Source organism: Scyliorhinus torazame, chromosome 27 (genome assembly GCF_047496885.1).
Source record: "Scyliorhinus torazame isolate Kashiwa2021f chromosome 27, sScyTor2.1, whole genome shotgun sequence".
Taxonomy (NCBI): Eukaryota; Metazoa; Chordata; class Chondrichthyes; order Carcharhiniformes; family Scyliorhinidae; genus Scyliorhinus; species Scyliorhinus torazame.
In genome coordinates, this window is record NC_092733.1 from 43110331 (window position 1) to 43137901 (window position 27571).

General features: G+C 55.9%; 1 protein-coding gene across 7 annotated transcripts in view; it reads left to right on the top strand.

Moving 5' to 3' along the window:
* LOC140403372 (pancreatic secretory granule membrane major glycoprotein GP2-like) overlaps positions 1-22558 on the top strand; it is a 284670-nt gene extending 262112 nt beyond the window's left edge. For all 7 annotated transcript variants that reach the window (XM_072491287.1, XM_072491292.1, XM_072491290.1 and 4 more), the window contains 3 exons: positions 15027-15173; positions 17349-17431; positions 21285-22558. In XM_072491287.1, the coding sequence (XP_072347388.1) occupies positions 15027-15173; positions 17349-17431; positions 21285-21350 (296 nt within the window). In that variant the 3' untranslated portion in view covers positions 21351-22558. The remainder of the gene's footprint in view (positions 1-15026; positions 15174-17348; positions 17432-21284) is intronic.
* Positions 22559-27571: the final 5013 nt, after the last annotated feature.

A 27571-nucleotide genomic window follows, 5' to 3' on the forward strand; every position in this document is an offset into this window, starting at 1 on the left:
TCCACCCCGGCACTCGCCCCCTCCTCCCCTGCATTTCCCCCTCCTCCCCGGCACACCCCCCCATCCCCAGTACTCACCCTCCCCTCCCCGGCACTCGCCCTCTCACCCCGGTACTCCCTCTCTCCTCCCCGGCACTCCCTCTCTCCTCCCCGGCACTCGCCCCCTCCTCCCCGGCATTCGCCTCTTCCTCCCCGGCATTCGCCCCCTCCTCCACGGCACACCACCCTCTCCTCCCCGGTACTCACCCTCTCCTCCCCGGCACTCGCCCCCTCCTCCCCGACACTCGCCCCTTCCTCCCCGGCACTCGCCCTCTCATCCCCGGCACTCGCCCCCTCCTCCCCGGCACTCACCCTCTCCCCTCCCGGCACTCGCCCCCTCCTCCCCGGCACTCGCCCCCTCCTCCCCGGCACTCGCCCCCTCCTCCCCGGCACTCGACCCTCCTCCCCGGCACTCGACCTTCCTCCCCGGCACTCGCCCTCTCCCACCCGGCACTCGCCCTCTACACCCCTGCACTCGCCCCCTCCTCCCCGGCACTCGCCCTCTCCCCCCGGCACTCGCCCCCTCCTCCCCGGCACTCGCCCTCTCCTCCCTGGCACTCGCCCTCTCCCCCCTGCACGCTCCCCCTCTCCCCAGCACTCGCCCTCTCCCTCCGGCACTCGCCCTCTCCTCCACAGCACTCGCCCACTCCTCCCTGACACTCGCCTTCTCCTCCCCGCACTCGCCCTCTCCTCCCCGGCACTCGCCCTCTCCTACCCGGCACTCGCCCTCTCCTCCCCAGCACTCACCCTCTCCCCTCCCGGCACTCGCCCTCTCCTCGCCGGCACTCGCCCCCTCCTCCCCGGCACTCACCCCCTCCTCCCCGGCACTCGCCCCTCCTCCCCGCCACTCGCCCTCTCCCCCCCGGCACTCGCCCACTCCACCCCGGCACTCGCCCCCTCCTCCCCTGCATTTCCCCCTCCTCCCCGGCACACCCCCTCATCCCCGGTACTCACCCTCCCCTCCCCGGCACTCGCCCTCTCACCCCGGCACTCGCCCTCTACCCCCGGCACTCCCTCTCTCCTCCCCGGCACTCGCCCCCTCCTCCCCGGCACTCGCCCCCTCCTCCCCGGCATTCGCCTCTTCCTCCCCGGCATTCGCCCCCTCCTCCACGGCACACCACCCTCTCCCCGGTACTCACACTCTCCTCCCCGGCACTCGCCCCCTCCTCCCCGACACTCGCCCCTTCCTCCCCGGCACTCGCCCTCTCATCCCCGGCACTCGCCCCCTCCTCCCCGGCACTCACCCTCTCCCCTCCCGGCACTCGCCCCCTCCTCCCCGGCACTCGCCCCCTCCTCCCCGGCACTCGCCCCCTCCTCCCCGGCACTCGACCCTCCTCCCCGGCACTCGACCTTCCTCCCCGGCACTCGCCCTCTCCCACCCGGCACTCGCCCTCTACACCCCTGCACTCGTCCCCTCCTCCCCGGCACTCGCCCTCTCCCCCCGGCACTCGCCCCCTCCTCCCCGTCACTCGCCCTCTCCTCCCTGGCACTCGCCCTCTCCCCCCTGCACGCTCCCCCTCTCCCCAGCACTCGCCCTCTCCCTCCGGCACTCGCCCTCTCCTCCACAGCACTCGCCCACTCCTCCCTGACACTCGCCTTCTCCTCCCCGCACTCGCCCTCTCCTCCCCGGCACTCGCCCTCTCCTACCCGGCACTCGCCCTCTCCTCCCCAGCACTCGCCCCCTCCTCCCTGGCACCCGCCCCCTCCTCCCCGGCACTCGCCATCTCCTCCCTGGCACTCGCCCTCTCCCCTCGGCACTCGACCTCTCCTCACGGCACTCGCGCTCTCCCCCCGGCACTCGCCCCCTCCTCCCCGGCACTCGCCCACCCCTCCCCGGCACACCCCCTCATCCCCGGTACTCACCCTCCCCTCCCCGGCACTCGCCCTCTCACCCCGGCACTCGCCCTCTACCCCCGGCACTCCCTCTCTCCTCCCCGGCACTCGCCCCCTCCTCCCCGGCATTCGCCTCTTCCTCCCCGGCATTCGCCCCCTCCTCCACGGCACACCACCCTCTCCCCGGTACTCACCCTCTCCTCCCCGGCACTCGCCCCCTCCTCCCCGACACTCGCCCCTTCCTCCCCGGCACTCGCCCTCTCATCCCCGGCACTCGCCCCCTCCTCCCCGGCACTCACCCTCTCCCCTCCCGGCACTCGCCCCCTCCTCCCCGGCACTCGCCCCCTCCTCCCCGGCACTCGCCCCCTCCTCCCCGGCACTCGACCCTCCTCCCCGGCACTCGACCTTCCTCCCCGGCACTAGCCCTCTCCCACCCGGCACTCGCCCTCTACACCCCTGCACTCGTCCCCTCCTCCCCGGCACTCGCCCTCTCCCCCCGGCACTCGCCCCCTCCTCCCCGGCACTCGCCCTCTCCTCCCTGGCACTCGCCCTCTCCCCCCTGCACGCTCCCCCTCTCCCCAGCACTCGCCCTCTCCCTCCGGCACTCGCCCTCTCCTCCACAGCACTCGCCCACTCCTCCCTGACACTCGCCTTCTCCTCCCCGCACTCACCCTCTCCTCCCCGGCACTCGCCCTCTCCTACCCGGCACTCGCCCTCTCCTCCCCGGCACTCGCCCACTCCACCCCGGCACTCGCCCACTCCACCCCGGCACTCGCCCACTCCTCCCCGGGACTCACCCTCTCCTCCCTGGTACTCACCCTCTCCTCCCCGGCATTCGCTTTCTCCTCCCCAGCACTCGCCCCCTCCTCCCTGGCACCCGCCCCCTCCTCCCCGGCACTCGCCATCTCCTCCCTGGCACTCGCCCTCTCCCCTCGGCACTCGACCTCTCCTCCCGGCACTCGCGCTCTCCCCCCGGCACTCGCCCCCTCCTCCCCGGCACTCGCCCACCCCTCCCCGGCACTCGCCCTCTCCTCCCCGGCACTCGCACACTCCACCCCGGCACTCGCCCCCTCCTCCCTGACACTCGCCTTCTCCTCCCCAGCGCTCGCCCTCTCCTCCCCGGCACTCGCCCTCTCCTCCCCGGCACTCGCCCTCTCCTCCCCGGCACTCGCCCACTCCACCCCGGCACTCGCCCACTCCACCCCGGCACTCGCCCACTCCACCCGGGCAATCTCCCACTCCACCCCGGCACTCGCCCTCTCCTCACCGGCACACCCCACCCCCCCTCCCCGGTACTCACCCTCTCCTCCCCGGCACTCGTCCCCTCCTCCCCTGCATTCGCCCCCCCTCCCCGGCACTCGCCCCCTCCTCCCCGGCACTCGCCCACTCCACCCCGGCACTCGCCCACTCCACCCCGGCACTCGCCCACTCCACCCCGGCACTCGCCCCCTCCTCCCCTGCATTCGCCCCCTCTTCCTCGGCACACCCCACCCCCCCTCCCCGGTACTCACCCTCTCCTCCCCGGCACTCGCCCCCTCCTCCCCTGCATTCGCCCCCCCCTCCCCGGCACTCGCCCTCTCCTCTCCGGCACTCGCCCCCTCCTCCCCGGCACTCGCCCCCTCCTTCCCGGCACTCGCCCCCTCCTCCCCGGCACTCGCCCTCTCCCCCCGGCACTCACCCTCTCCTCCCTGGCACTCGCCCTCTCCCCCCGGCACTCGCCCCCTCCTCCCCTGCATTCGCCCCCTCCTCCCCGGCACACCCCACCACCCCTCCCCGGTACTCACCCTCCCCTCCCCGGCACTCGCCCTCTCCCCCCGGCACTCGCCCTCTCCCCCCGGCACTCGCCCTCTCCTCCCCGGCACTCGCCCACTCCTCCCCGGCACTCGCCCCCTCCTCCCCGGCTCTCGCCCCCTCCTCCCCGGCACTCGCCCCCTCCTCCCCGGCACTCGCCCCCTCCTCCCCGGCACTCGCCCACCCCTCCCCGGCACTCACCCCCTCCTCCCCTGCGTTCGCCCCCTCCTCCACGGGTCACACCACCCTCCCCTCCCCGGCACTCGCCCTCTCCCCCCGGCACTCGCCCTCTCCCCCCGGCACTCGCCCTCTCCCCCCGGCACTCGCCCTCTCCCCCCGGCACTCGCTCCCTCCTCCCCGGCACTCGCCCCCTCCTCCCCGGCACTCGCCCCCTCCTCCCCGGCACTCGCCCCCTCCTCCCCGGCACTCGCCCCCTCCTCCCCGGCACTGGCGCCCTCCTCCCCGGCACTGGCCCCCTCCTCCCCGGCACTCGCCCTCGCCTCCCTGGCACTCGCCCTCTCCTCCCGGCACTCGCCCCCTCCTCCCCGGCACTCGCCCACCCCTCCCCGGCACTCGCCCTCTCCTCCCCGGCACTCGCACACTCCACCCCGGCACTCGCCCCCTCCTCCCTGACACTCGCCTTCTCCTCCCCAGCGCTCGCCCTCTCCTCCCCGGCACTCGCCCTCTCCTCCCCGGCACTCGCCCTCTCCTCCCCGGCACTCGCCCACTCCACCCCGGCACTCGCCCACTCCACCCCGGCACTCGCCCACTCCACCCGGGCAATCTCCCACTCCACCCCGGCACTCGCCCTTTCCCTCACCGGCACACCCCACCCCCCCTCCCCGGTACTCACCCTCTCCTCCCCGGCACTCGTCCCCTCCTCCCCTGCATTCGCCCCCCCTCCCCGGCACTCGCCCTCTCCTCCCCGGCACTCGCCCCCTCCTCCCCGGCACTCGCCCACTCCACCCCGGCACTCGCCCACTCCACCCCGGCACTCGCCCACTCCACCCCGGCACTCGCCCCCTCCTCCCCTGCATTCGCCCCCTCTTCCTCGGCACACCCCACCCCCCCTCCCCGGTACTCACCCTCTCCTCCCCGGCACTCGCCCCCTCCTCCCCTGCATTCGCCCCCCCCTCCCCGGCACTCGCCCTCTCCTCTCCGGCACTCGCCCCCTCCTCCCCGGCACTCGCCCCCTCCTTCCCGGCACTCGCCCCCTCCTCCCCGGCACTCGCCCTCTCCCCCCGGCACTCACCCTCTCCTCCCTGGCACTCGCCCTCTCCCCCCGGCACTCGCCCCCTCCTCCCCTGCATTCGCCCCCTCCTCCCCGGCACACCCCACCACCCCTCCCCGGTACTCACCCTCCCCTCCCCGGCACTCGCCCTCTCCCCCCGGCACTCGCCCTCTCCCCCCGGCACTCGCCCTCTCCTCCCCGGCACTCGCCCACTCCTCCCCGGCACTCGCCCCCTCCTCCCCGGCTCTCGCCCCCTCCTCCCCGGCACTCGCCCCCTCCTCCCCGGCACTCGCCCCCTCCTCCCCGGCACTCGCCCACCCCTCCCCGGCACTCACCCCCTCCTCCCCTGCGTTCGCCCCCTCCTCCACGGGTCACACCACCCTCCCCTCCCCGGCACTCGCCCTCTCCCCCCGGCACTCGCCCTCTCCCCCCGGCACTCGCCCCCTCCTCCCCGGCACTCGCCCACCCCTCCCCGGCACTCGCCCACTCCACCCCGGCACTCGCCCACTCCACCCCGGCACTCGCCCACTCCACCCGGGCAATCTCCCACTCCACCCCGGCACTCGCCCTCTCCTCACCGGCACACCCCACCCCCCCTCCCCGGTACTCACCCTCTCCTCCCCGGCACTCGTCCCCTCCTCCCCTGCATTCGCCCCCCCTCCCCGGCACTCGCCCTCTCCTCCCCGGCACTCGCCCCCTCCTCCCCGGCACTCGCCCACTCCACCCCGGCACTCGCCCACTCCACCCCGGCACTCGCCCACTCCACCCCGGCACTCGCCCCCTCCTCCCCTGCATTCGCCCCCTCTTCCTCGGCACACCCCACCCCCCCTCCCCGGTACTCACCCTCTCCTCTCCGGCACTCGCCCCCTCCTCCCCGGCACTCGCCCCCTCCTTCCCGGCACTCGCCCCCTCCTCCCCGGCACTCGCCCTCTCCCCCCGGCACTCACCCTCTCCTCCCTGGCACTCGCCCTCTCCCCCCGGCACTCGCCCCCTCCTCCCCTGCATTCGCCCCCTCCTCCCCGGCACACCCCACCACCCCTCCCCGGTACTCACCCTCCCCTCCCCGGCACTCGCCCTCTCCCCCCGGCACTCGCCCTCTCCCCCCGGCACTCGCCCTCTCCTCCCCGGCACTCGCCCACTCCTCCCCGGCACTCGCCCCCTCCTCCCCGGCTCTCGCCCCCTCCTCCCCGGCTCTCGCCCCCTCCTCCCCGGCACTCGCCCCCTCCTCCCCGGCACTCGCCCCCTCCTCCCCGGCACTCGCCCACCCCTCACCGGCACTCACCCCCTCCTCCCCTGCGTTCGCCCCCTCCTCCACGGGTCACACCACCCTCCCCTCCCCGGCACTCGCCCTCTCCCCCCGGCACTCGCCCTCTCCCCCCGGCACTCGCCCTCTCCCCCCGGCACTCGCCCTCTCCCCCCGGCACTCGCCCCCTTCTCCCCGGCACTCGCCCCCTCCTCCCCGGCACTCGCCCCCTCCTCCCCGGCACTCGCCCCCTCCTCCCCGGCACTCGTCCCCTCCTCCCCGGCACTCGTTCTCTCCACCCCGGCACTGGCCCCCTCCTCCCCGGCACTGGCGCCCTCCTCCCCGGCACTGGCCCCCTCCTCCCCGGCACTCGCCCTCGCCTCCCTGGCACTCGCCCTCTCCTCCCCGGCACTCGCCCTCTCCTCCCCGGCACTCGCCCTCTCCTTCCCGGCACTCGCCCCCTCCTCCCCTGCATTCGCCCCCCTCCTCCCCGGCACTCGCCCTCTCCTCTCCGGCACTCGCCCCCTCCTCCCCGGCACTCGCCCCCTCCTTCCCGGCACTCACCCTCTCCTCCCCGGCACTCGCCCCCCTCCTCCCCGGCACTCGCTCTAACCCCCCCGGCACTCGCCCTTTCCTCCCCAGCACTCACCCTCTCCCCTCCCGGCACTCGCCCTCTCCTCCCCGGCACTCGCCCCCTCCTCCCCGGCACTCGCCCCCTCCTCCCCGGCACTCACCCCCTCCTCCCCGGCACTCGCCCCTCCTCCCCGCCACTCGCCCTCTCCCCCCCGGCACTCGCCCACTCCACCCCGGCACTCGCCCCCTCCTCCCCTGCATTTCCCCCTCCTCCCCGGCACATCCCCCCATCCCCGGTACTCACCCTCCCCTCCCCGGCACTCGCCCTCTCACCCCGGCACTCGCCCTCTACCCCCGGCACTCCCTCTCTCCTCCCCGGCACTCGCCCCCTCCTCCCCGGCATTCGCCCCTTCCTCCCCGGCATTCGCCCCCTCCTCCCCGGCACTCGCCCCCTCCTCCACGGCACACCACCCTCTCCCCGGTACTCACCCTCTCCTCCCCGGCACTCGCCCCCTCCTCCCCGACACTCGCCCCTTCCTCCCCGGCACTCGCCCTCTCATCCCCGGCACTCGCCCCCTCCTCCCCGGCACTCACCCTCTCCCCTCCCGGCACTCACCCTCTCCCCTCCCGGCACTCGCCCCCTCCTCCCCGGCACTCGCTCCCTCTTCCCCGGCACTCGCTCCCTCCTCCCCGGCACTCGACCCTCCTCCCCGGCACTCGACCTTCCTCCCCGGCACTCGCCCTCTCCCACCCGGCACTCGCCCTCTACACCCCTGCACTCGCCCCCTCCTCCCCGGCACTCGCACTCTCCCCCCGGCACTCGCCCCCTCCTCCCCGGCACTCGCCCTCTCCTCCCCGGCACTCGCCCTCTCCTCCCCGGCACTCGCCCTCTCCTCCCGGGATTTTTAGGGGGCCGGAGAATTCGGCAGCAGCCGGGGGCGGGATTCACTCCTGTCCCCGGCAATTCTCCGACTCGGCGGGGGCTCGGAGAATCCCGTCCCCTGTATTTTCATAAAGCTTTTGATGAACTCACCAACAGGAGTTTGGTCACAAACTATAGCAATGGGATAGGAGACAAGATACTGACACAGGCTCAGGACTGGTTAACAGGCAGAAAACAGAGAGCGGGAATAAAGGGCCCATTCTGACAGTGACAGCCTCTGACGAGTGGGGCCCACAAGGATCAGTACTCAGGGCCCCAGCTGTTCACAATATAGATCAATGTCACCTTTCCAAGATTGTGGAAGGCACAACATGAGTGGGAATGTGAGTTGTGAGGAAGATGCAAAACTGTTTCAAGGGGATTTGGGCAGATTTGGTGAGTTGGCAAGAACATGGGAGATGGAATATATCGTAGAAAATGTGAGGCGACCATTTTGTGGGAGGAACAGGTGTGTGGGTTATTTCTCAAATGGTGAGAGGTTAGAAAGTGTAGCTGGACAAAGGGACCTGGGAGTCCTCGTCAATAAGGCACTGAGAGCTAGCGTGCATTTACAATGAGCAATTAGGAAGGTAAAGGAATGTTAGACATTATGACCAGAGAATTTGAGTGCAGGAGTCGCAAAGTCTTGCTCCAAATTTCTGGAACTCTGGTTTGACCACACCTGGAGCAGTGTGTGTAGTTTTGGTTCCCTTACCTGAGGAAGGATTTTATTCCCAGAGCTGGAGTTTACCGAAGGTTCACCAGACTTGTTCCCGGGATGTCGGGACTGTCCCTTATGAAGAGAGATTGAGGAAACTGGACATGAAATCGTGACAGTTTTGAAGAATGAGAGAAGGAAAGCCTTAGATTACAAGACCATATAGAGGAACTGGTCAAAGAGACCTGGACAATAGGAGCAGGAGGAGGCCATTCGGCCCCTCGAGCTGCTCCGCCAGTCATTATGATGGTGGCTGATCACCCAACTCAATAGCCTAATCCCGCTTCCCCCCCGTGTCCTTTGATCCCCTTCGCCATCAGAGCGATATCGAGCTGCTTTTTGAAAACATCAATGTTTTGGCCTCAACTACTTCCTGTGGTAACGGATTCCACAGGCCGACCACTCTCCGGGCGAAGGTATTTCTCCTCATCTCTGTCCAAAATGGTCGATGCCGCAGGACCAGGATGTGCTGAGGGTTTTGGCCAAGGATGGTATCAGGACTAGTATCGGCTTGGAGGGCTGAAGGGCCTGTTCCTGTGCTATGTTGTTCTTTGTATCCTCAGACTGTGACCCCTGGTTCACCCCCACCATCGGGAACATCCTTCCTGCATCTACCCTGTCCAGTCCTGGTTGAATTTTATCGGTTTCTATGAGGCCCCCCCTTATTCTTCTGCACTCCAGCGAAGACAATCCTAACCGACTCAATCCTCCTCATACGCCCATCCTGCTAGGCCAGGGGACAGTCTGGTTAGATGGGCAGAACAGCGGCAAATGGAATTTAACCCTGAAAAGTGCGAGGTGATGCCTATTGGGAGGACTAAGCTGGGAAGGGAACATACAATGAATGGGAAGAACATAGAACATAGAACATAGAACAATACAGCGCAGTACAGGCCCTTCGGCCCACGATGTTGCACCGAAACAAAAGCCATCTAACCTACACTATGCCATTATCATCCATATGTTTATCCAATAAACTTTTAAATGCCCTCAATGTTGGCGAGTTCACTACTGTAGCAGGTAGGGCATTCCACGGCCTCACTACTCTTTGCGTAAAGAACCTACCTCTGACCTCTGTCCTATATCTATTACCCCTCAGTTTAAAGTTATGTCCCCTCGTGCCAGCCATATCCATCCGCGGGAGAAGGCTCTCACTGTCCACCCTATCCAACCCCCTGATCATTTTGTATGCCTCTATTAAGTCTCCTCTTAACCTTCTTCTCTCCAACGAAAACAACCTCAAGTCCATCAGCCTTTCCTCATAAGATTTTCCCTCCATACCAGGCAACATCCTGGTAAATCTCCTCTGCACCCGCTCCAAAGCCTCCACGTCCTTCCTATAATGCGGTGACCAGAACTGTACGCAATACTCCAAATGCGGCCGTACCAGAGTTCTGTACAGCTGCAACATGACCTCCCGACTCCGGAACTCAATCCCTCTACCAATAAAGGCCAACACTCCATAGGCCTTCTTCACAACCCTATCAACCTGGGTGGCAACTTTCAGGGATCTACGTACATGGACACCTAGATCCCTCTGCTCATCCACACTTTCAAGAACTTTACCATTAGCCAAATATTCCGCATTCCTGTTATTCCCTCCAAAGTGAATCACCTCACACTTCTCTACATTAAACTCCATTTGCCACCTCTCAGCCCAGCTCTGCAGCTTATCTATATCCCTTTGTAACCTGCTACATCCTTCCACACTATCGACAACACCACCGACTTTAGTATCGTCTGCAAATTTACTCACCCACCCTTCTGCGCCTTCCTCTAGGTCATTGATAAAAATGACAAACAACAACGGCCCCAGAACAGATCCTTGTGGTACTCCACTTGTGACTGTACTCCATTCTGAACATTTCCCATCAACCACCACCCTCTGTCTTCTTTCAGCTAGCCAATTTCTGATCCACATCTCTAAATCACCCTCAATCCCCAGCCTCCGTATTTTTTGCAATAGCCTACCGTGGGGAACCTTATCAAACGCTTTGCTGAAATCCATATACACCACATCAACTGCTCTACCCTCGTCTACCTGTTCAGTCACCTTCTCAAAGAACTCAATAAGGTTTGTGAGGCATTATCTACCCTTCACAAAGCCATGCTGACTATCCCTGATCATATTATTCCTATCTAGATGATTATAAATCTTGTCTCTTATAATCCCCTCCAAGACTTTACCCACTACAGACGTGAGGCTCACCGGTCTATAGTTGCCGGGGTTGTCTCTGCTCCCCTTTTTGAACAAAGGGACCACATTTGCTATCCTCCAGTCCTCTGGCACTATTCCTGTAGCCAATGATGACATAAAAATCAAAGCCAATGGTCCAGCAATCTCTTCCCTGGCCTCCCAGAGAATCCTAGGATGAATCCCATCAGGTCCCGGGGACTTATCTATTTTCAGCCTGTCCAGAATTGCCAACACCTCTTCCCTACGTACCTCAATGCCATCTATTTTATTAGCCTGGGGCTCAGCATTCTCCTCCACAACATTATCTTTTTCCTGAGTAAATACTGACGAAAAATATTCATTTAGTATCTCGCCTATCTCTTCAGACTCCACACACAATTTCCCATCCCTGTCCTTGACTGGTCCTACTCTTTCCCTAGTCATTCGCTTATTCCTGACATACCTATAGAAAGCTTTTGGGTTTTCCTTGATCCTTCCTGCCAAATACTTCTCATGTCCCCTCCTTGCTCGTCTTAGCTCTCTCTTTAGATCCTTCCTCGCTACCTTGTCACTATCCATCGCCCCAACCGAAACTTCACACCTCATCTTCACATCGGCCTCCTTCTTCCTCTTAACAAGAGATTCCACTTCCTTGGTAAACCACGGTTCCCTCGCTCGACGCCTTCCTTCCTGTCTGACCGGTACATACTTATCAAGAACACGCAGTAGCTGATCCTTGAACAAGCCCCACTTATCCAGTGTGCCCAACACTTGCAGCCTACTTCTCCACCTTATCCCCCCCAAGTCACGTCTAATGGCATCATAATTGCCCTTCCCCCAGCTATAACTCTTGCCCTGCGGTGTATACTTATCCCTTTCCATCATTAACGTAAACGTCACCGAATTGTGGTCACTGTCCCCAAAGTGCTCTCCTACCTCCAAATCCAACACGTGGCCTGGTTCATTACCCAAAACCAAATCCAACGTGGCCTCGCCTCTTGTTGGCCTGTCAACATATTGTTTCAGGAAACCCTCCTGCACACACTGTACAAAAAACGACCCATCTATTGTACTCGAACTATATCTTTTCCAGTCAATATTTGGAAAGTTAAAGTCTCCCATAATAACTACCCTGTTACTTTCGCTCTTATCCAGAATCATCTTCGCCATCCTTTCCTCTACATCCCTAGAACTATTAGGAGGCCTATAAAAAACTCCCAACAGGGTGACCTCTCCTTTCCTGTTTCTAACTTCAGCCCATACTACCTCGGAAGAAGAGTCCCCATCTAGCATCCTCTCCGCCACCGTAATACTGCTCTTGACTAGCAGCGCCACACCTCCCCCTCTTTTGCCTCCTTCTCTGAGCTTACTAAAACACCTAAACCCCGGAACCTGCAACATCCATTCCTGTCCCTGCTCTATCCATATCTCCGAAATGGCCACAACATCGAAGTCCCAGGTACCAACCCATGCTGCCAGTTCCCCTACCTTGTTTCGTATACTCCTGGCATTGAAGTAGACACACTTCAAACCACCTACCTGAACACTGGTCCCCTCCTGCGACGTCAAATCTGTGCTCCTGACCTCTATACTCTCATTCTCCCTTACCCTAAAACTACAATCCAGGTTCCCATGCCCTGCTGCATTAGTTTAAAACCCCCCAAAGAGCACTAACAAATCTCCCCCCCAGGATATTTGTGCCCCTCAGGTTCAGATGTAGACCATCCTGTCTGTAGAGGTCCCACCTTCCCCAGAAAGAGCCCCAGTTATCCAGAAATCTGAATCCCTCCCGCCTGCACCATCCCTGTAGCCACGTGTTTAAATGCTCTCTCTCCCTATTCCTCATCTCACTATCACGTGGCACGGGCAACAACCCAGAGATAACAACTCTGTTTGTTCTAGTTCTGAGCTTCCATCCTAGCTCCCTGAAAGCCTGCCTGACATCCTTGTCCCCTATCCTACCTATGTCGTTAGTGCCAATGTGGACCACGACTTGGGGCTGCTCCCCCTCCCCCCTAAGGACCCGGAAAACACGATCCGAGACATCACGTACCCTTGCACCAGGGAGGCAACATACCAAACGTGAGTCTCTCACGCTCCCACAAAATCTCCTATCTGTGCCCCTGACTATAGAGTCCCCAATTACTAATGCTCTGCTCCTCTCCCCCCTTCCCTTCTGAGCAACAGGGACAGACTCCGTGCCAGAGGCCCGTACCCCATGGCTTACCCCTGGTAAGTCGTCCCCCCCACAAGTATCCAAAGCGGTATACTTGTTTCTCAGGGGAACGACCGCAGGGGATCCCTGCACTGACTGTTTTTTCCCAGTCCCTCTTACAGTTACCCACCTATCTCCAATCTTTGGTGTAACTAATTCCCTGAAGCTGCTATCTATGACCCCTTCTGCCTCCCGAATGATCCGAAGTCCTTCCAACTCCAGCTCCAGTTCCCTAACTCGGTCTTGGAGGAGCTGGAGATGGCAGCACTTCCTGCAGGTAAAATCAGCAGGGACACTAACTGCATCCCTCACCTCAAACATCCTGCAGGAGGAACATTGCACTCCCTTCCCTGCCATTCCTCTAACTTTCTACCAAGATCTGGCTAACAACTAAATTAAATTTTTTATTAAAAATAATAATAATATAATAAAATATGGTACTTACCTCAGACCATTGGGTTTTATTATTAGGTTAGAGGAGGAGGGCGGGTGGGAGACACTACACGTGTAGTGTCTCGGGTTTCCTCTCCACCAGAATTTATTGGTGAGGGTCTTCCCAGACTTCCGAGGGTCGACTTCCTGTTCCCGCCTAAAACACTAATTTAAAAAAAAAAATTCTCTCAGCTCCTGCTGAAATTGACTAACCAGCCAGCTCCACTCCCGCCGAAATCGACTGGCCTGGCCCTGCAAAGACAAGTGCTTTTAAAGGACAGACTTACCTCCCAGCAACCACTTCCGCACTGCTCCCGCTGAAACTGACTCACCAGCTGTTCTCCCGCCGAAATCGACTGGCCTGGCCCTGCAAAGACAAGTGCTTTTAAAGGACAGACCTCAGGAAGTACAGAGGGATCTGGGTGTGCAGGTCCATATGTCCCTGAAGGTGGTTTACAAGGTCTATGGGATACCTGCCGTTATTAACCCAGGCACTGAATACAAGAGCGGGGAGGTTATGCTGGGACTGTATAAAACGCTGGTTAGGTCACAGCTAGAGGATTGTGTACAGTTCTGGTCACCACACTATAGCAGTGAGTGCATTAGAGAGGGTGCAGGGGAGACTGACCAGGATGTTGCCCAGGCTGCAATGTTTCAGCTATCGAGAGAGACTGGAGCGGCTGGGAATGTTTCCTCTGGAGCAGAGAGGGCTGAGGAGGGAGCTGAGCGATTTGGACAGAATTATGAGGGACAGGGACAGGGTGGATAGGGAGGTACTTTTCCCCTTAGTTGAGGGGTAACCAGGGGGCAGCGATTTAAGGTAAGGGGCCGGAGATTTAGAGGGGATTTGAGGGAAAACCTTTTCATCCAGGTGGGAATTTGACTGAGCTCTCACTGCAATCTAAACCAGACTGAAATGGAGAGACAGGGTCGATGCGGCGGAGCTCGTTCCCCTGGTCGGCGAATTCTGAACCACGGGGCAAAAACCCCAAATAAGGAGAAGCCAATTAGGGCCGAGGGGGAGAGAGGTTTTAAAAATGATAAAACCCCAGGGTTGTGACTGTTTGGAATTCTCGATCCCAGAGGCCTGTGGAAGCTGAGTCACTGAGGATATTTCAGAAACATGGAGATAGGGACTCGGATGAAGGGGCTGAATGTCTGCTCACTAACTTTGCTGACGACACAATGATAGGAAGGACAGTAAATTGTGAAGAGAACGTAAGGAGGGTGTAAAGGGACAGCGAGAGGGTAAATGTGGGGAAAATGGATATAACTTGGGAAAGTGGGAAAGTGTCCAGTTTGGCAGGAAGAATAAAAGGGAAGCTGATTTTGGAAACGGTGCGAGATTGCAGAGCTCTGAGGTACAGAGGGATCTGGGGGTCCCAGTGCATGGATCACAAAAGAGGCCCTGGGGGTCGGGTTTGGGGAATACCATGTTGGGGGGCTTACTGAGGGGTCAGGAGGATGTGGACTGTCACGTGTGGGGACCTGGGTAGGGGTCACATTTAAATGATAGCGGAGGCTGTTTTACCGCCTCTCTCTCATTTGCTGAATTCTAGTTCGGGTTTGAAGTGGAGTTTGGTGTTTGTGGAGAAGAATATAAAATACTCAGCATGTCTGGCAGTGTCTGTGGACAGGAACAGAGTTAACCTTGTCGGCTTCTGGCCCTCGGATGACAACAGTTCCTCAATCTGCAAGGCTCTCTGTTCCTCGCTCCACAGATGCTCCCAGATGTACTGGGTCTTTCCAGAAGCTTCTGCAATGACTTCAGATTCCCGGCACTTTCTTTATTTTGCTTTGATGTTGGGATTTTGTCCTCACTCATTCTCCCACCTTTGTGTCTCTTATTTCCAGGTGAAGCTGTCATACCAACTCTGCCACCCACGCCAGAGACCACTGTGCCAACCACGCCAGAGACCACTGTGCCACCTACGCCAGAGACCACTCTGCCACAAATTGCATCTTCAATGATTGTCCCAAATCCAACATCACCAGCGCCAGGTAACAGCATCCGGAGGGGTTTTAAACTCAAACTTCACCCGGAAAACTCCCGGAGCAATCATCAAATCTCCAACTGAGAGAGTGGCTTTTATTACTCTGCAGGGAGTGAGTGAGGGAATGGGATGGAGTGAGTGAGTGAGGGGAGTGGGATGGAGTGAGTGAGGGAGGGGAGTGGGATGGAGTGAGTGAAGGAGTGGGACTGGGATGGAGTGAGTGAGGGAGGGGAGTGGGATGGAGTATCTCTCTCTTTCACACACATTCTCTCGATCTCTGCTGTATATCTTTCTCTCACATTCATTCTCTCTGCTGTATTTCTCTCTCACACTCATTCTCTCTATCTTGCTGTATTTCTCTCTCTCACACATTCATTCTCTCTATCTTGCCGTCTCTCGCTCTCACACACACATTCTCTCTATCTTGCTGTATTTCTCTCTCTCTCTCACACATTCTCTCTATCTTGCTGTATCTCTCTCTCTCACACACATACTCTCTATCTTGCTGTATTTCTCTCTCTCTCACACATTCTCTCTATCTTGCTGTATTTCTCTCTCTCTCACACACATTCTCTCTATCTTGCTGTATCTCTCTCTCTCACACACATTCTCTCTATCTTGCTGTATCTCTCTCTCTCTCACATTCTCTCTATCTTGCTGTATCTCTCTCTCTCATACACATACTCTCTATCTTGCTGTATCTCTCTCTCACACACATTCTCTCTATCTTGCTGTATTTCTCTCTCTCACACATTCTCTCTATCTTGCTGTATCTCTCTCTCTCTCACACATTCTCTCTATCTTGCTGTATTTCTCTCTCTCACACATACTCTCTATCTTGCTGTATCTCTCTCTCTCACACACATTCTCTCTATCTTGCTGTATCTCTCTCACACATTCTCTCTATCTTGCTGTATCTCTCTCACACACATTCTCTCCATCTTGCTGTATCTCTCTCTCTCACACACATTCTCTCTATCTTGCTGTATCTCTCACACACATTCTCTCTATCTTGCTGTATCTCTCTCTCTCTCACACATTCTCTCTATCTTGCTGTATCTCTCTCTCTCACACACATTCTCTCTATCTTGCTGTATCTCTCACACACATTCTCTCTATCTTGCTGTATCTCTCTCTCACACACATTCTCTCTATCTTGCTGTATCTCTCTCTCTCACACACATTCTCTCTATCTTGCTGTATCTCTCTCTCTCACACACATTCTCTCTATCTTGCTGTATCTCTCTCTCTCACACACATTCTCTCTATCTTGCTGTATCTCTCACACACATTCTCTCTATCTTGCTGTATTTCTCTCTCTCACACATTCTCTCTATCTTGCTGTATCTCTCTCTCTCACACATTCTCTCTATCTTGCTGTATTTCTCTCTCACACATTGTCTCTATCTTGCTGTATCTCTCTCTCTCTCTCTCACACATTCTCTCTATCTTGCTGTATTTCTCTCTCACACATTCTCTCTATCTTGCTGTACTTCTCTCTCACACATTGTCTCTATCTTGCTGTATCTCTCTCTCTCTCTCACACATTCTCTCTATCTTGCTGTATCTCTCTCTCTCACACACATTCTCTCTATCTTGCTGTATCTCTCTCTCACACACATTCTCTCTATCTTGCTGCATCTCTCTCTCTCCTGTGACAGGGAGGAGGGCGAGAGCAACAGCAATTGAAGGAGGAACAAAGAGTGACAGGCGAGGTACAGATTTTGGATTGACGAGGATTATCGGGAAGACAGGAAAGTGGTGTTAGATCCACAATGACCAGCCCTGATTGGGCAGAGCCGTCCTGATGGACTCGATGATCTCGCTCATATTCCTGATGTTTTTATTAGTTTGGACAGGAGTTGGGAGGATGTGACACAGAGAGTAGAAAGTAGAAACTATATCGAGATAGAGAGAGTGTGAACCAGATATGGAGTGAAATGAAAAAATGAAATGAAAATCGCTTATTGTGACAAGTAGGCTTCAAATGAAGTTACTGTGAAAAGCCCCTAGTCGCCACATCCCGGCGCCTGCTCCGGGAGGCTGGTACGGGAGAGGAAAGAGGCAATGGTAACATTGAGGGGGAAACATGAAATAGAGGGAAGAATGGCCAGGCCCCAGTGCCTCCTGGGAGCTGGGCTCAGTGAGTTTAACCTTTTAAAGCTGTGATTGTTGTCTTTAGGAATGGGTGGCAAACAGTTTCAACTGGTGATCACATTGCTGGGAGACTTTGATCCTGACTCGATGCAGAAAATCATTCTGGAGGTGAGAAACTGTTTCGAGATTCAATATTGACACCAACACCTGCCTCTCACTGTCTGGATTCAGAGATCAGGAGCCGTCACCTCACATACAGCAGCTCCACCCCCCCTCTGGCCACCCTCCTATCACCCAGACAACCCTCCTGTCCCACGGAACAGGTTCGATGGGCTGAATGGCCTCCTCCTGTTCCTGTCTTGGTGTCTGAGCCTCGACAGTGTCGCTGAAGCAGGGGCTTTGTCACAGTCCAGTCCCATTGGGCCGATCTCCTCACACAAGGGGCAGACTCACATTGCACTGCTGTCCCCGAGATCACCTCTCTCTGTATCTTTCCCTCTCTCTCTCTCTCTGTCTCTGTATCTTTCCCTCGCTCTCTCTCTCTGTCTCTGTATCTTTCCCTCTCTCTCTGTCTCTGTATCTTTCCCTCTCTCTCTGTCTGTCTCTGTATCTTTCCCTCGCTCTCTCTCTCTCTGTCTCAGCATCTTTCCCTCCCCCTCTCTCTCTGTCTCTGTATCTTTCCCTCGCTCTCTCTCTCTCTGTCTCAGCATCTTTCCCTCCCCCTCTCTCTCTGTCTCTGTATCTTTCCCTCGCTCTCTCTCTCTCTGTCTCTGTATCTTTCCCTCGCTCTCTCTCTCTCTGTCTCTGTATCTTTCCCTCGCTCTCTCTCTGTCTCTGTATCTTTCCCTCGCTCTCTCTCTCTCTGTCTCTGTATCTTTCCCTCGCTCTCTCTCTCTCTCTCTCTGTATCTTTCCCTCACACTCTCTCTGTATCTTTCCCTCGCTCTCTCTCTCTGTCTGTATCTTTCCCTCGCTCTCTCTCTCTGTCTCTGTATCTTTCCCTCTCCCTCTCTCTGTCTCTGTATCTTTCCCTCTCCCTCTCTCTCCCTCTGTCTCTATATCTTTCCCTCCCTCTCTCTCTGTCTCTGCATCTTTCCCTCGCTCTCTGTCTCTGTATCCTTCCCTCACTCTCTCTCTCTGTCTCTGTGTCTTTCCCTCTCTCTCTGTCTCTGTATCTTTCCCTCGCTCTCTCTCTCTGTCTCAGCATCTTTCCCTCTCCCTCTCTCTCTCTGTCTCTGTATCTTTCCCTCGCTCTCTCTCTCTCTCTCTGTCTGTCTCTGCATCTTTCCCTCACTCTCTCTCTCTGTCTCTGTGTCTTTCCCTCTCTCTCTGTCTCTGTATCTTTCCCTCGCTCTCTCTCTCTGTCTCAGCATCTTTCCCTCTCCCTCTCTCTCTCTGTCTCTTTATCTTTCCCTCGCTCTCTCTCTCTCTGTCTCAGCATCTTTCCCTCTCCCTCTCTCTGTCTCTGTATCTTTCCCTCGCTCTCTCTCTCTGTCTCTGTATCTTTCCCTCGCTCTCTCTCTCTGTCTCTGTATCTTTCCCTCCCTCTCTCTCTCGGTCTCTGTATCTTTCCCTCGCTCTCTCTCTCTGTCTCTGTGTCTTTCCCTCTCTCTCTGTCTCTGTATCTTTCCCTCGCTCTCTCTCTCTCTGTCTCAGCATCTTTCCCTCTCCCTCTCTCTCTCTGTCTCTTTATCTTTCCCTCGCTCTCTCTCTCTCTGTCTCAGCATCTTTCCCTCTCCCTCTCTCTGTCTCTGCATCTTTCCCTCGCTCTCTCTCTCGGTCTCAGCATCTTTCCCTCTCCCTCTCTCTCTCTGTCTCTGTATCTTTCCCTCGCTCTCTCTCTCGGTCTCAGCATCTTTCCCTCTCCCTCTCTCTCTCTGTCTCTTTATCTTTCCCTCGCTCTCTCTCTCTCTGTCTCAGCATCTTTCCCTCTCCCTCTCTCTGTCTCTGTATCTTTCCCTCGCTCTCTCTCTCTGTCTCTGTATCTTTCCCTCCCTCTCTCTCTCGGTCTCTGTATCTTTCCCTCATTCTCTCTCTCTGTATCTTTCCCTCGCTCTCTCTCTCTGCCTCTGTATCGTTCCCTTTCCCTCTCTCTGTCCCTGTATCTTTCCCCCGCTCTCTCTCTCTCTCACTCCCTCTGTCCCTGTATCTTTCCCTTCCGCATCCGCCACAGTCTCCACCATGGCGGAGGCGGAAGAGACTCCCTCCACTGCGCATGCGTGGGAAACTCAGCGGCCGCTAACGCTCCCGCGCATGCGCCGCATTTCCGCGCCAGCTGGCGGGGCACCAAACGCCATTTCCGCGCCAGCTGGCGGGGCGGAAATCCCTCCGGCGCCGGCCTAGCCCCTCAATGTTGGGGCTCGGCCCCCAAAGATGCGGTGCATTCCGCACCTTTAAGATTGGCGCCGGTTTTGGCGCCAGTCGGCGGACATCGCGCCGTTGGGGGAGAATTTCGCCCATTGGCAGCAAATTCCCCCGTTCCTCACACCCTGAGCCGTTCCAGCCAGTGATTGGCAGTGAAGGTGACTTTTTGTCCCCAAACTCTACCCCCCCCCCTCACTGCAATATCAACCATGTCTCCCCCCCTCACTGCAATATCAACCATGTCTCCCCCCCTCACTGCAATATTAACCATGTCTCCCCCCTCTCACTGCAATATTAACCATGTCTCCCCCCTCACTGCAATATTAACCATGTCTCCCCCCCCTCACTGCAATATTAACCATGTCTCCCCCCCCTCACTGCAATATTAACCATGTCTCCCCCCCCTCACAGCAATATTAACCATGTCTCCCCCCTTCACTGCAATATTAACCATGTCTCCCCCCCCTCACTGCAATATTAACCATGTCTCCCCCCCCCTCACTGCAATATTAACCATGTCTCCCCCCCTCACTGCGATATTAACCATGTCTCCCCCCCCCTCACTGCAATATTAACCATGTCTCCCCCCCCTCACTGCAATTTTAACCATGTCCCCCCCCCTCACTGCAATATTAACCATGTCCCCCCCCCCTCACTGCAATATTAACCATGTCTCCCCCCCTCACTGCAATATTAACCATGTCTCCCCCCCCTCACTGCAATATTAACCATGTCTCCCCCCCCTCACTGCGATATTAACCATGTCTCCCCCCCCCTCACTGCAATATTAACCATGTCTCCCCCCCCTCACTGCAATATTAACCATGTCTCCCCCCCCTCACTGCAATATTAACCATTTCTCCCCCCTCACTGCAATATTAACCATGTCTCCCCCCCTCACTGCAATATTAACCATGTCTCCCCCCCTCACTGCAATATTAACCATGTCTCCCCCCCCCTCACTGCAATATTAACCATGTCTCCCCCCCCTCACTGCAATATTAACCATGTCTCCCCCCCCCTCACTGCAATATTAACCATGTCTCCCCCCCCCTCACTGTAATATTAACCATGTCTCCCCCCCCCCTCACTGCAATATTAACCATTTCTCCCCCTCTCACTGCAATATTAACCATTTCTCCCCCCCCTCACTGCAATATTAACCATTTCTCCCCCCTCACTGCAATATTAACCATGTCTCCCCCCCCCCTCACTGCAATATTTACCATGTCTCCCCCCCCCTCACTGTAATATTAACCATGTCTCCCCCCCCTCACTGCAATATTAACCATTTCTCCCCCCCCTCACTGTAATATTAACCATGTCTCCCCCCCCTCACTGCAATATTAACCATGTCTCCCCCCCCTCTCACTGCAATATTAACCATTTCTCCCCCTCTCACTGCAATATTAACCATTTCTCCCCCCCCCTCACTGCAATATTAACCATTTCTCCCCCCCCTCACTGCAATATTAACCATTTCTCCCCCCCCTCACTGCAATATTAACCATTTCTCCCCCCCTCACTGCAATATTAACCATGTCTCCCCCCCCCTCACTGCAATATTAACCATGTCTCCCCCCCCCTCACTGCAATATTAACCATGTCTCCCCCCCCCCTCACTGCAATATTAACCATGTCTCCTGTCTGCGATGTAGCTGCAGCTGTCGTTCAGGGAACGATTCCCGGACCTGAAGCTTCATTTGAGTCTGGGAGAAAGTTAGCTCTGGGCTGTGGCTGCTCCAGAAGATTGACGGTGATGGATCGTACCAGTGAGCACCTGGTCACCTGTGTGTTTACAGCTTCGCTCAGTAATAGCCCTGCCTTACAGCGTGACGCAGCGAGCAAAGGGTTAATCGCTCGCTGTGTGTTAATCTTACATTGCGATTGATTCTTCTTCATATTAGGGAATGTGGGAGCTTTTAGTTTTGGCTTTGTGGAATAGGGAAGTATAACCTCCATTTGGAAGTCCTGACCACTGGGCTGTGGGACAGAGACTGACCCCAAATGACCCTTTTTAACCTTCTGCTTAACGAGAGGATTTTATAAAGATCTGTGTCCAGTTGCTGAATTCCGAGATTTGTCAGCACCGGGAATGGGTGTCCAGACAACAGTGAATCCCAGCACAATCTCTGGGTAGAGATCATCCATTCCCTCAGGGTTCCTCGACAATGGTGTTGTTGGGACAGAATAAAATCCAGCGTTCTTGTTTCCTTCACAGAAACACATTCTGTTGAGCAAAGTGAAATATTTGATAACTGATCCCAGGAGCTCAATGAAACAAGGGAGGGAATCAGCTTTTCCGATATGTGGTGGGTCCAATCAGATGCTCCTTATCTGGAGGAGCGATATTCCTGATGGAGCAGAGAGCAATGTGTTCCCACATTCACTCGTGTCAACCAATAGACCCGGTGAAAATGTCCTGTTGGTCACAACTCTGCAGCGTGAAGCTGGCAAACCGCTGGTGTGAGCGAGACATGGTCAGGACTAATATCAGGGAAACTCCTGCAGACACTGAACTCTCAGCTAGTCAGGCAGCGGCTGTGGAGAAACCCCAGATCATGTTTCAGCTCAATGCTTTGGCTCCTGACCCTGAAAGAGTAACTGGGATTCTCTCCACAGTTACTGCCTGACCGGCTCTGCATTTACAGCTCGCTGGGTTTTCTCTTGTTTCTGTCACACAATCAGGTCTGTGAGCTTCCCATTAATGGACTTTCACAGACACAAACCTGGGGTCAAAAAGGTCTCGAATGAAGCAGTCGACTGTCCTGAGGATCTGGATTGTGGAGAGTTTGTTTCACTGAATATTCAGCTGGGAAGTGTAACATGTCGGAGTTCCTCACCATCACATGTGGGCTGATCGGTTCAGCGGGTGTTTCAATGTTATTGCATGAAGTGTGTGCTCAATAAATCTATAACTGCTTGACCACAATGTGTGAAAGGTGTTTCTTTTGGAGAAATGTGCAGATGATCTGATTCAGAGTGAAAACCATCCTGGTCCAGATTGAAACTCATTCTGACGCTGAGACTGATGTTTGGCTTGTTTCTCCGAGTGGGATCTTTCTGTTCCTCTGTCCTCCACCCGCTTCACCTTCCTCTCTCTGCTTCACTCTGACCACGTCCACTGTCCCTGGCTCCTTCACGTGCAAGAAGTGTGTCCAGTTGCAGCTCCTGTTAGGCCGCTTGACGGCTCTGGAGCTGCGGATGGACTCACTTTGGAGCATCCGCGATGCTGAGGACGTCGTGGATAGCACGTTTAGCGAGTTGGTCACACCGCAGGAGAAAGGTACTGAGGGAGATAGTAAATGGGTGACCAAAAGACAGAGCAAGAGTAGGAAGGCAGTGCAGGTGTCCTCTGCGGTCATCTCCCTGCAAAACAGATATACCGCTTTGGATACTGTTGGGGGAGATGGCTCACCAGGGGAAGGCAGCAGCAGCCAGGTTCATGGCACCGTGGCTGGCTCTGCTGCGCAGCTGGGCAGGAAGAAGAATGGCAGGGCTAGAGTGATAGGGGACTCAATTGTAAGGGGAATAGACAAGCGGTTCTGCGGACACAATCGAGACTCCAGGATGGTATGGTGCATCCCTGGTGCAAGGGTCAAGGATGTCTCGGAGCGGCTGCAGGACATTCTGGGGAGGGGGGGGGGGGGGGGGGAGGGCGAACAGCCAGCTGTCGTGGTGCACATAGGCACCAACGATATAGGTAAAAAACGGGACGAGGTCCTACAAGCTGAATTTAGGGAGCTAGGAGTTAGACTAAAAGGTAGGACCTCAAAGGTAGTAATCTCAGGATTGCTACCAGTGCCACGAGCTAGTCAGAGTAGCAATGTCAGGATAGATAGGATGAATGCATGGCTCGGGAGATGGTGCAAGAGGGAGCGATTCAAATTCCTGGGGCATTGGAACCGGTTCTGGAGGAGGGGGACCAGTACAAACCGGACGGTCTGCACCTGGGCAGGACTGGAACCGATGTCCTAGGGGGGGGGAGGGTGTTGCTAGAGCTGTTGGGAAGAGTTTAAACTAATGTGGCAGGGGGATGGGAACCGTTGGAGGAAGTTGGAAGGTAGTAAAACAGGGACAGAAACAAAAGGCAGTAAGGGGGAAGGTGTAAGGCAGAGAAGCCACAGTCAAAAATCAAAAAGGGCGACAGTACAAGGTACAGTGACTGAGGGGAGCTCAGTGAATCAGACCAGGAATACTAAAAGGAATAAAACGGGAAGTGAAAACATTAATGGTAAGCGACGCGGCAGTTTGTTACAGGAAGATGTGGGTTCGCGACAAGGAAAATTAGGAGAAAGGTTAAGAGGAAATAGAACTTAGGAGAGGTTACTGATCGAGGTGTTAAGATTCAGAACAGAGGTAAAAAAGCCAACATAAGTGTACTTTACCTGAATGCTCATAGTATTCGGAATAAGGTAAATGAGTTGATGGCGCAAATCTACGTGAATGACTATGATTTAGTGGCCATTACTGAAACATGGTGAAAGGATGGTCACGACTGAGAGTTAAATATCCCAGGGTGTCAAACTATTCGGAAGGACAGAGTGGATGGTAAGGGAGGTGGTGTAGCTCTGTTATTTGAGGATGACATCCGGGCAACAGTAAGGGATGACATCGGTGCTATGGAGGATAAGATTGAATCCATTTGGGTGGAAATCAGGAATAGTAAGGCGAAAAAGTCACTGATAGGAGTAGTCTATAGGCCACCAAATAGTAACATTATGGTGGGGCAGGCAATAAACAAAGAAATAACAGATGCATGTAGAAATGGTACAGCAGTTATCATGGGGGATTTTAATCTACATGTTGATTGGTTTAACCAGGTCGGTCAAGGCAGCCTTGAGGAGGTGTTTATAGAATGTATCCACGATAGTTTCCTAGAACAGTATGTAATGGAACCTACGAGGGAACAAGCGGTCCTAGATCTGGTCCTGTGTAATGAGACAGGATTGATTCAGGATCTCATAGTTAGGGATCCTCTCGGAAGGAGCGATCACAATATGGTGGAGTTTAAAATACAGATGGAGGGTGAGAAGGTAAAATCAAACACTAGTGTTTTGTGCTGAAACAAAGGAGATTACAATGGGATGAGAGAAGAACTAGCTAAGGTAGACTGGGAGCAAAGACTTTATGGTGAAACAGTTGAGGAACAGTGGAGAACCTTCCAAGCGATTTTTCACAGTGCTCAGCAAAGGTTTATACCAACAATAAGGAAGGACGGTAGAAAGAGGGAAAATCGACCGTGGATATCTACGGAAATAAGGGAGAGTATCAAATTGAAGGAAAAAGCATAGAAAGTAGCAAAGATTAGTGGGAGACTAGAGGACTGGGAAATCTTTAGGGGGCAACAGAAAGCTACTAAAAACGCTATAAAGAAGTGGAAGATAGATTATGAGAGTAAACTTGCTCAGAATATAAAAACAGATAGTAAAAGTTTCTACAAATATATAAAACAAAAAAGAGTGGCTAAGGTAAATATTGGTCCTCTAGAGGAGGAGAAGGGAGATTTAATAATGGGAGATGAGGAAATGGCTGAGGAACTGAACAGGTTTTTTGGGTCGGTCTTCACAGTGGAAGACACAAATAACATGCCAGTGACTGATGGAAATGAGGCTATGACAGGTGAGGACCTTGAGAGGATTGTTAGAATCAGAGAATCATAGAAGTTTACAGCATGGAAACAGGCCCTTCGGCCCAACCAGTCCATGCCGCCCAGTTTTTACCATTAAGCTAGTCCCAGTTGCCCGCACTTGGCCCATAACCCTCTATACCCATCTTACCCATGTAACTATCTAAATGCTTTTTAAAAGACACAATTGTACCCGCCTCTACTACTACCTCTGGCAGCCCATTCCAGACACTCACTACCCTCTGAGTGAAGAAATTGCCCCTCTGGGCCCTTCTGAATCTCTCCCTTCTCACCTTAAACCTATGCTCTCTAGTTTTAGACTCCCCTACCTTTGGGAAAAGATGTTGACTTTCTACCTTATCTATGCCCCTCATTATTTTATAGACCTCTATAAGATCATCCCTAAGCCTCCTACGCTCCAGGGAAAAAAGTCCCAGTCTATCCAGCCTCTCCTTATAACTCAAACCATCAAGTCCCGGCAACATCCTAGTAAATCTTTTCTGCACTCTTTCTAGTTTAATAATATCTTTTCTATAATAGGGTGACCAGAACTGCACACAGTATTCCAAGTGTGGCCGTACCAATGTCTTGTACAACTTCAACAAGACGTCCCAACTCCTGTATTCAATGTTCTGACCAATGAAACCAAGCATGCCGAATGCCTTCTTCACCACCCTGTCCACCTGCGACTCCACCTTCAAGGAGCTATGAACCTGTACTCCTAGATCTCTTTGTTCTATAACTCTCCCCAACGCCATACCATTAACTGAGTAGGTCCTGGCCTGATTCGATCTGCCAAAATGCATCACCTCACATTTATCTAAATTAAACTCCATCTGCCATTCGTCGGCCCACTGGCCTAATTGATCAAGATCCTGTTGCAATCCTAGATAACCTTCTTCACTATCCACTGTGCCACCAATCTTGGTGTCATCTGCAAACTTACTAACCATGCCTCCTAAATTCTCATCCAAATCATTAATATAAATCACAAATAACAGTGGACACAGCACAGATCCCTGAGGCACACCACTGGTCACAGGCCTCCAGTTTGAAAAACAACCCTCTACAACCACCCTCTGTCTTCTGTCGTCCAGCCAATTTTGAATCCAATTGGCAACCTCACCCTGTACCCCGTGAGCTTTAACCTTCTGCAACAACCTACCATGCGGTACCTTGTCAAAGGCTTTGCTAAAGTCCATGTAGACAACGTCTACTGCACTGCCCTCGTCTACCTTCTTGGTCACCCCCTCAAAAAACCCAATCAAATTTATGAGACATGATTTTCCACGCACAAAGCCATGCTGACTGCCCCGAATCAGTCCTTGCCTCTCTAAATGCTTGTAGATCCTGTCTCTCAGAATACCTTCTAGCAACTTACCTACTACAGACGTTAGGCTCACCGGTCTGTAGTTCCCAGGCTTTTCCCTGCTGCCCTTCTTAAACAAGGGCACAACATTCGCCACTCTCCAATCTTCAGGCACCTCACCTGTGGCTGCCGATGATTCAAATATCTCTGTGAGGGGACCCGCAATTTCCTCCCTAGCCTCCCACAACATCCTGGGATACATTTCATCAGGTCCCGGGGATTTATCTACCTTGATGCGCTTTAAGACTTCCAGCACCTCCTCCTCTGTAATATGTACACTTCTCAAGACATCACTATTTATTTCCCTTAGTTTCCTAACATCCATGCCTTTCTCCACCGTGAATACCGAGGTATCACCAAGGAGGTAGTGATGGGCAAGCTAATGGGGCTAAAGGTAGACAAGTCTCCTGGCCCTGAATGAATGCATCCCAGAGTGCTAAAAGAGATGGCTAGGGAAATTGCAAAGGCACTAGTGATAATTTACCAAAATTCACTAGACTTTGGGGTGGGCCCGGCGGATTGGAAATTAGCAAACGTGACACCACTGTTTAAAAAAGGATGTAGGCAGAAAGCGGGTAATTGTAGGCCAGTGAGCTTAACTTCGGCAGTAGGGAAGATGCTGGCAACTATCATCAAGGAAGAAATAGCGAGGCATCTGGATGGAAATTGTCCCATTGGGCAGATGCAGCATAGGTTCATAAAGGGCAGATTGTGCCTAACTAATTTAGTGGAATTTTTTGAGGACATTACCAGTGCGGTAGATAACAGGGAGCCAATGGATGTGGTATATCTGGATTTCCAGAAAGCCTTTGACAAGGTGCCACACAAAAGGTTGCTGCATAAGATAAAGATGTATGGCATTAAGGGGAAAGTAGGAGCATGGATAGAGGATTGGTTAATTAATAGAAAGCAAAGAGTGGGGATTAATGGGTATTTCTCTGGTTGGC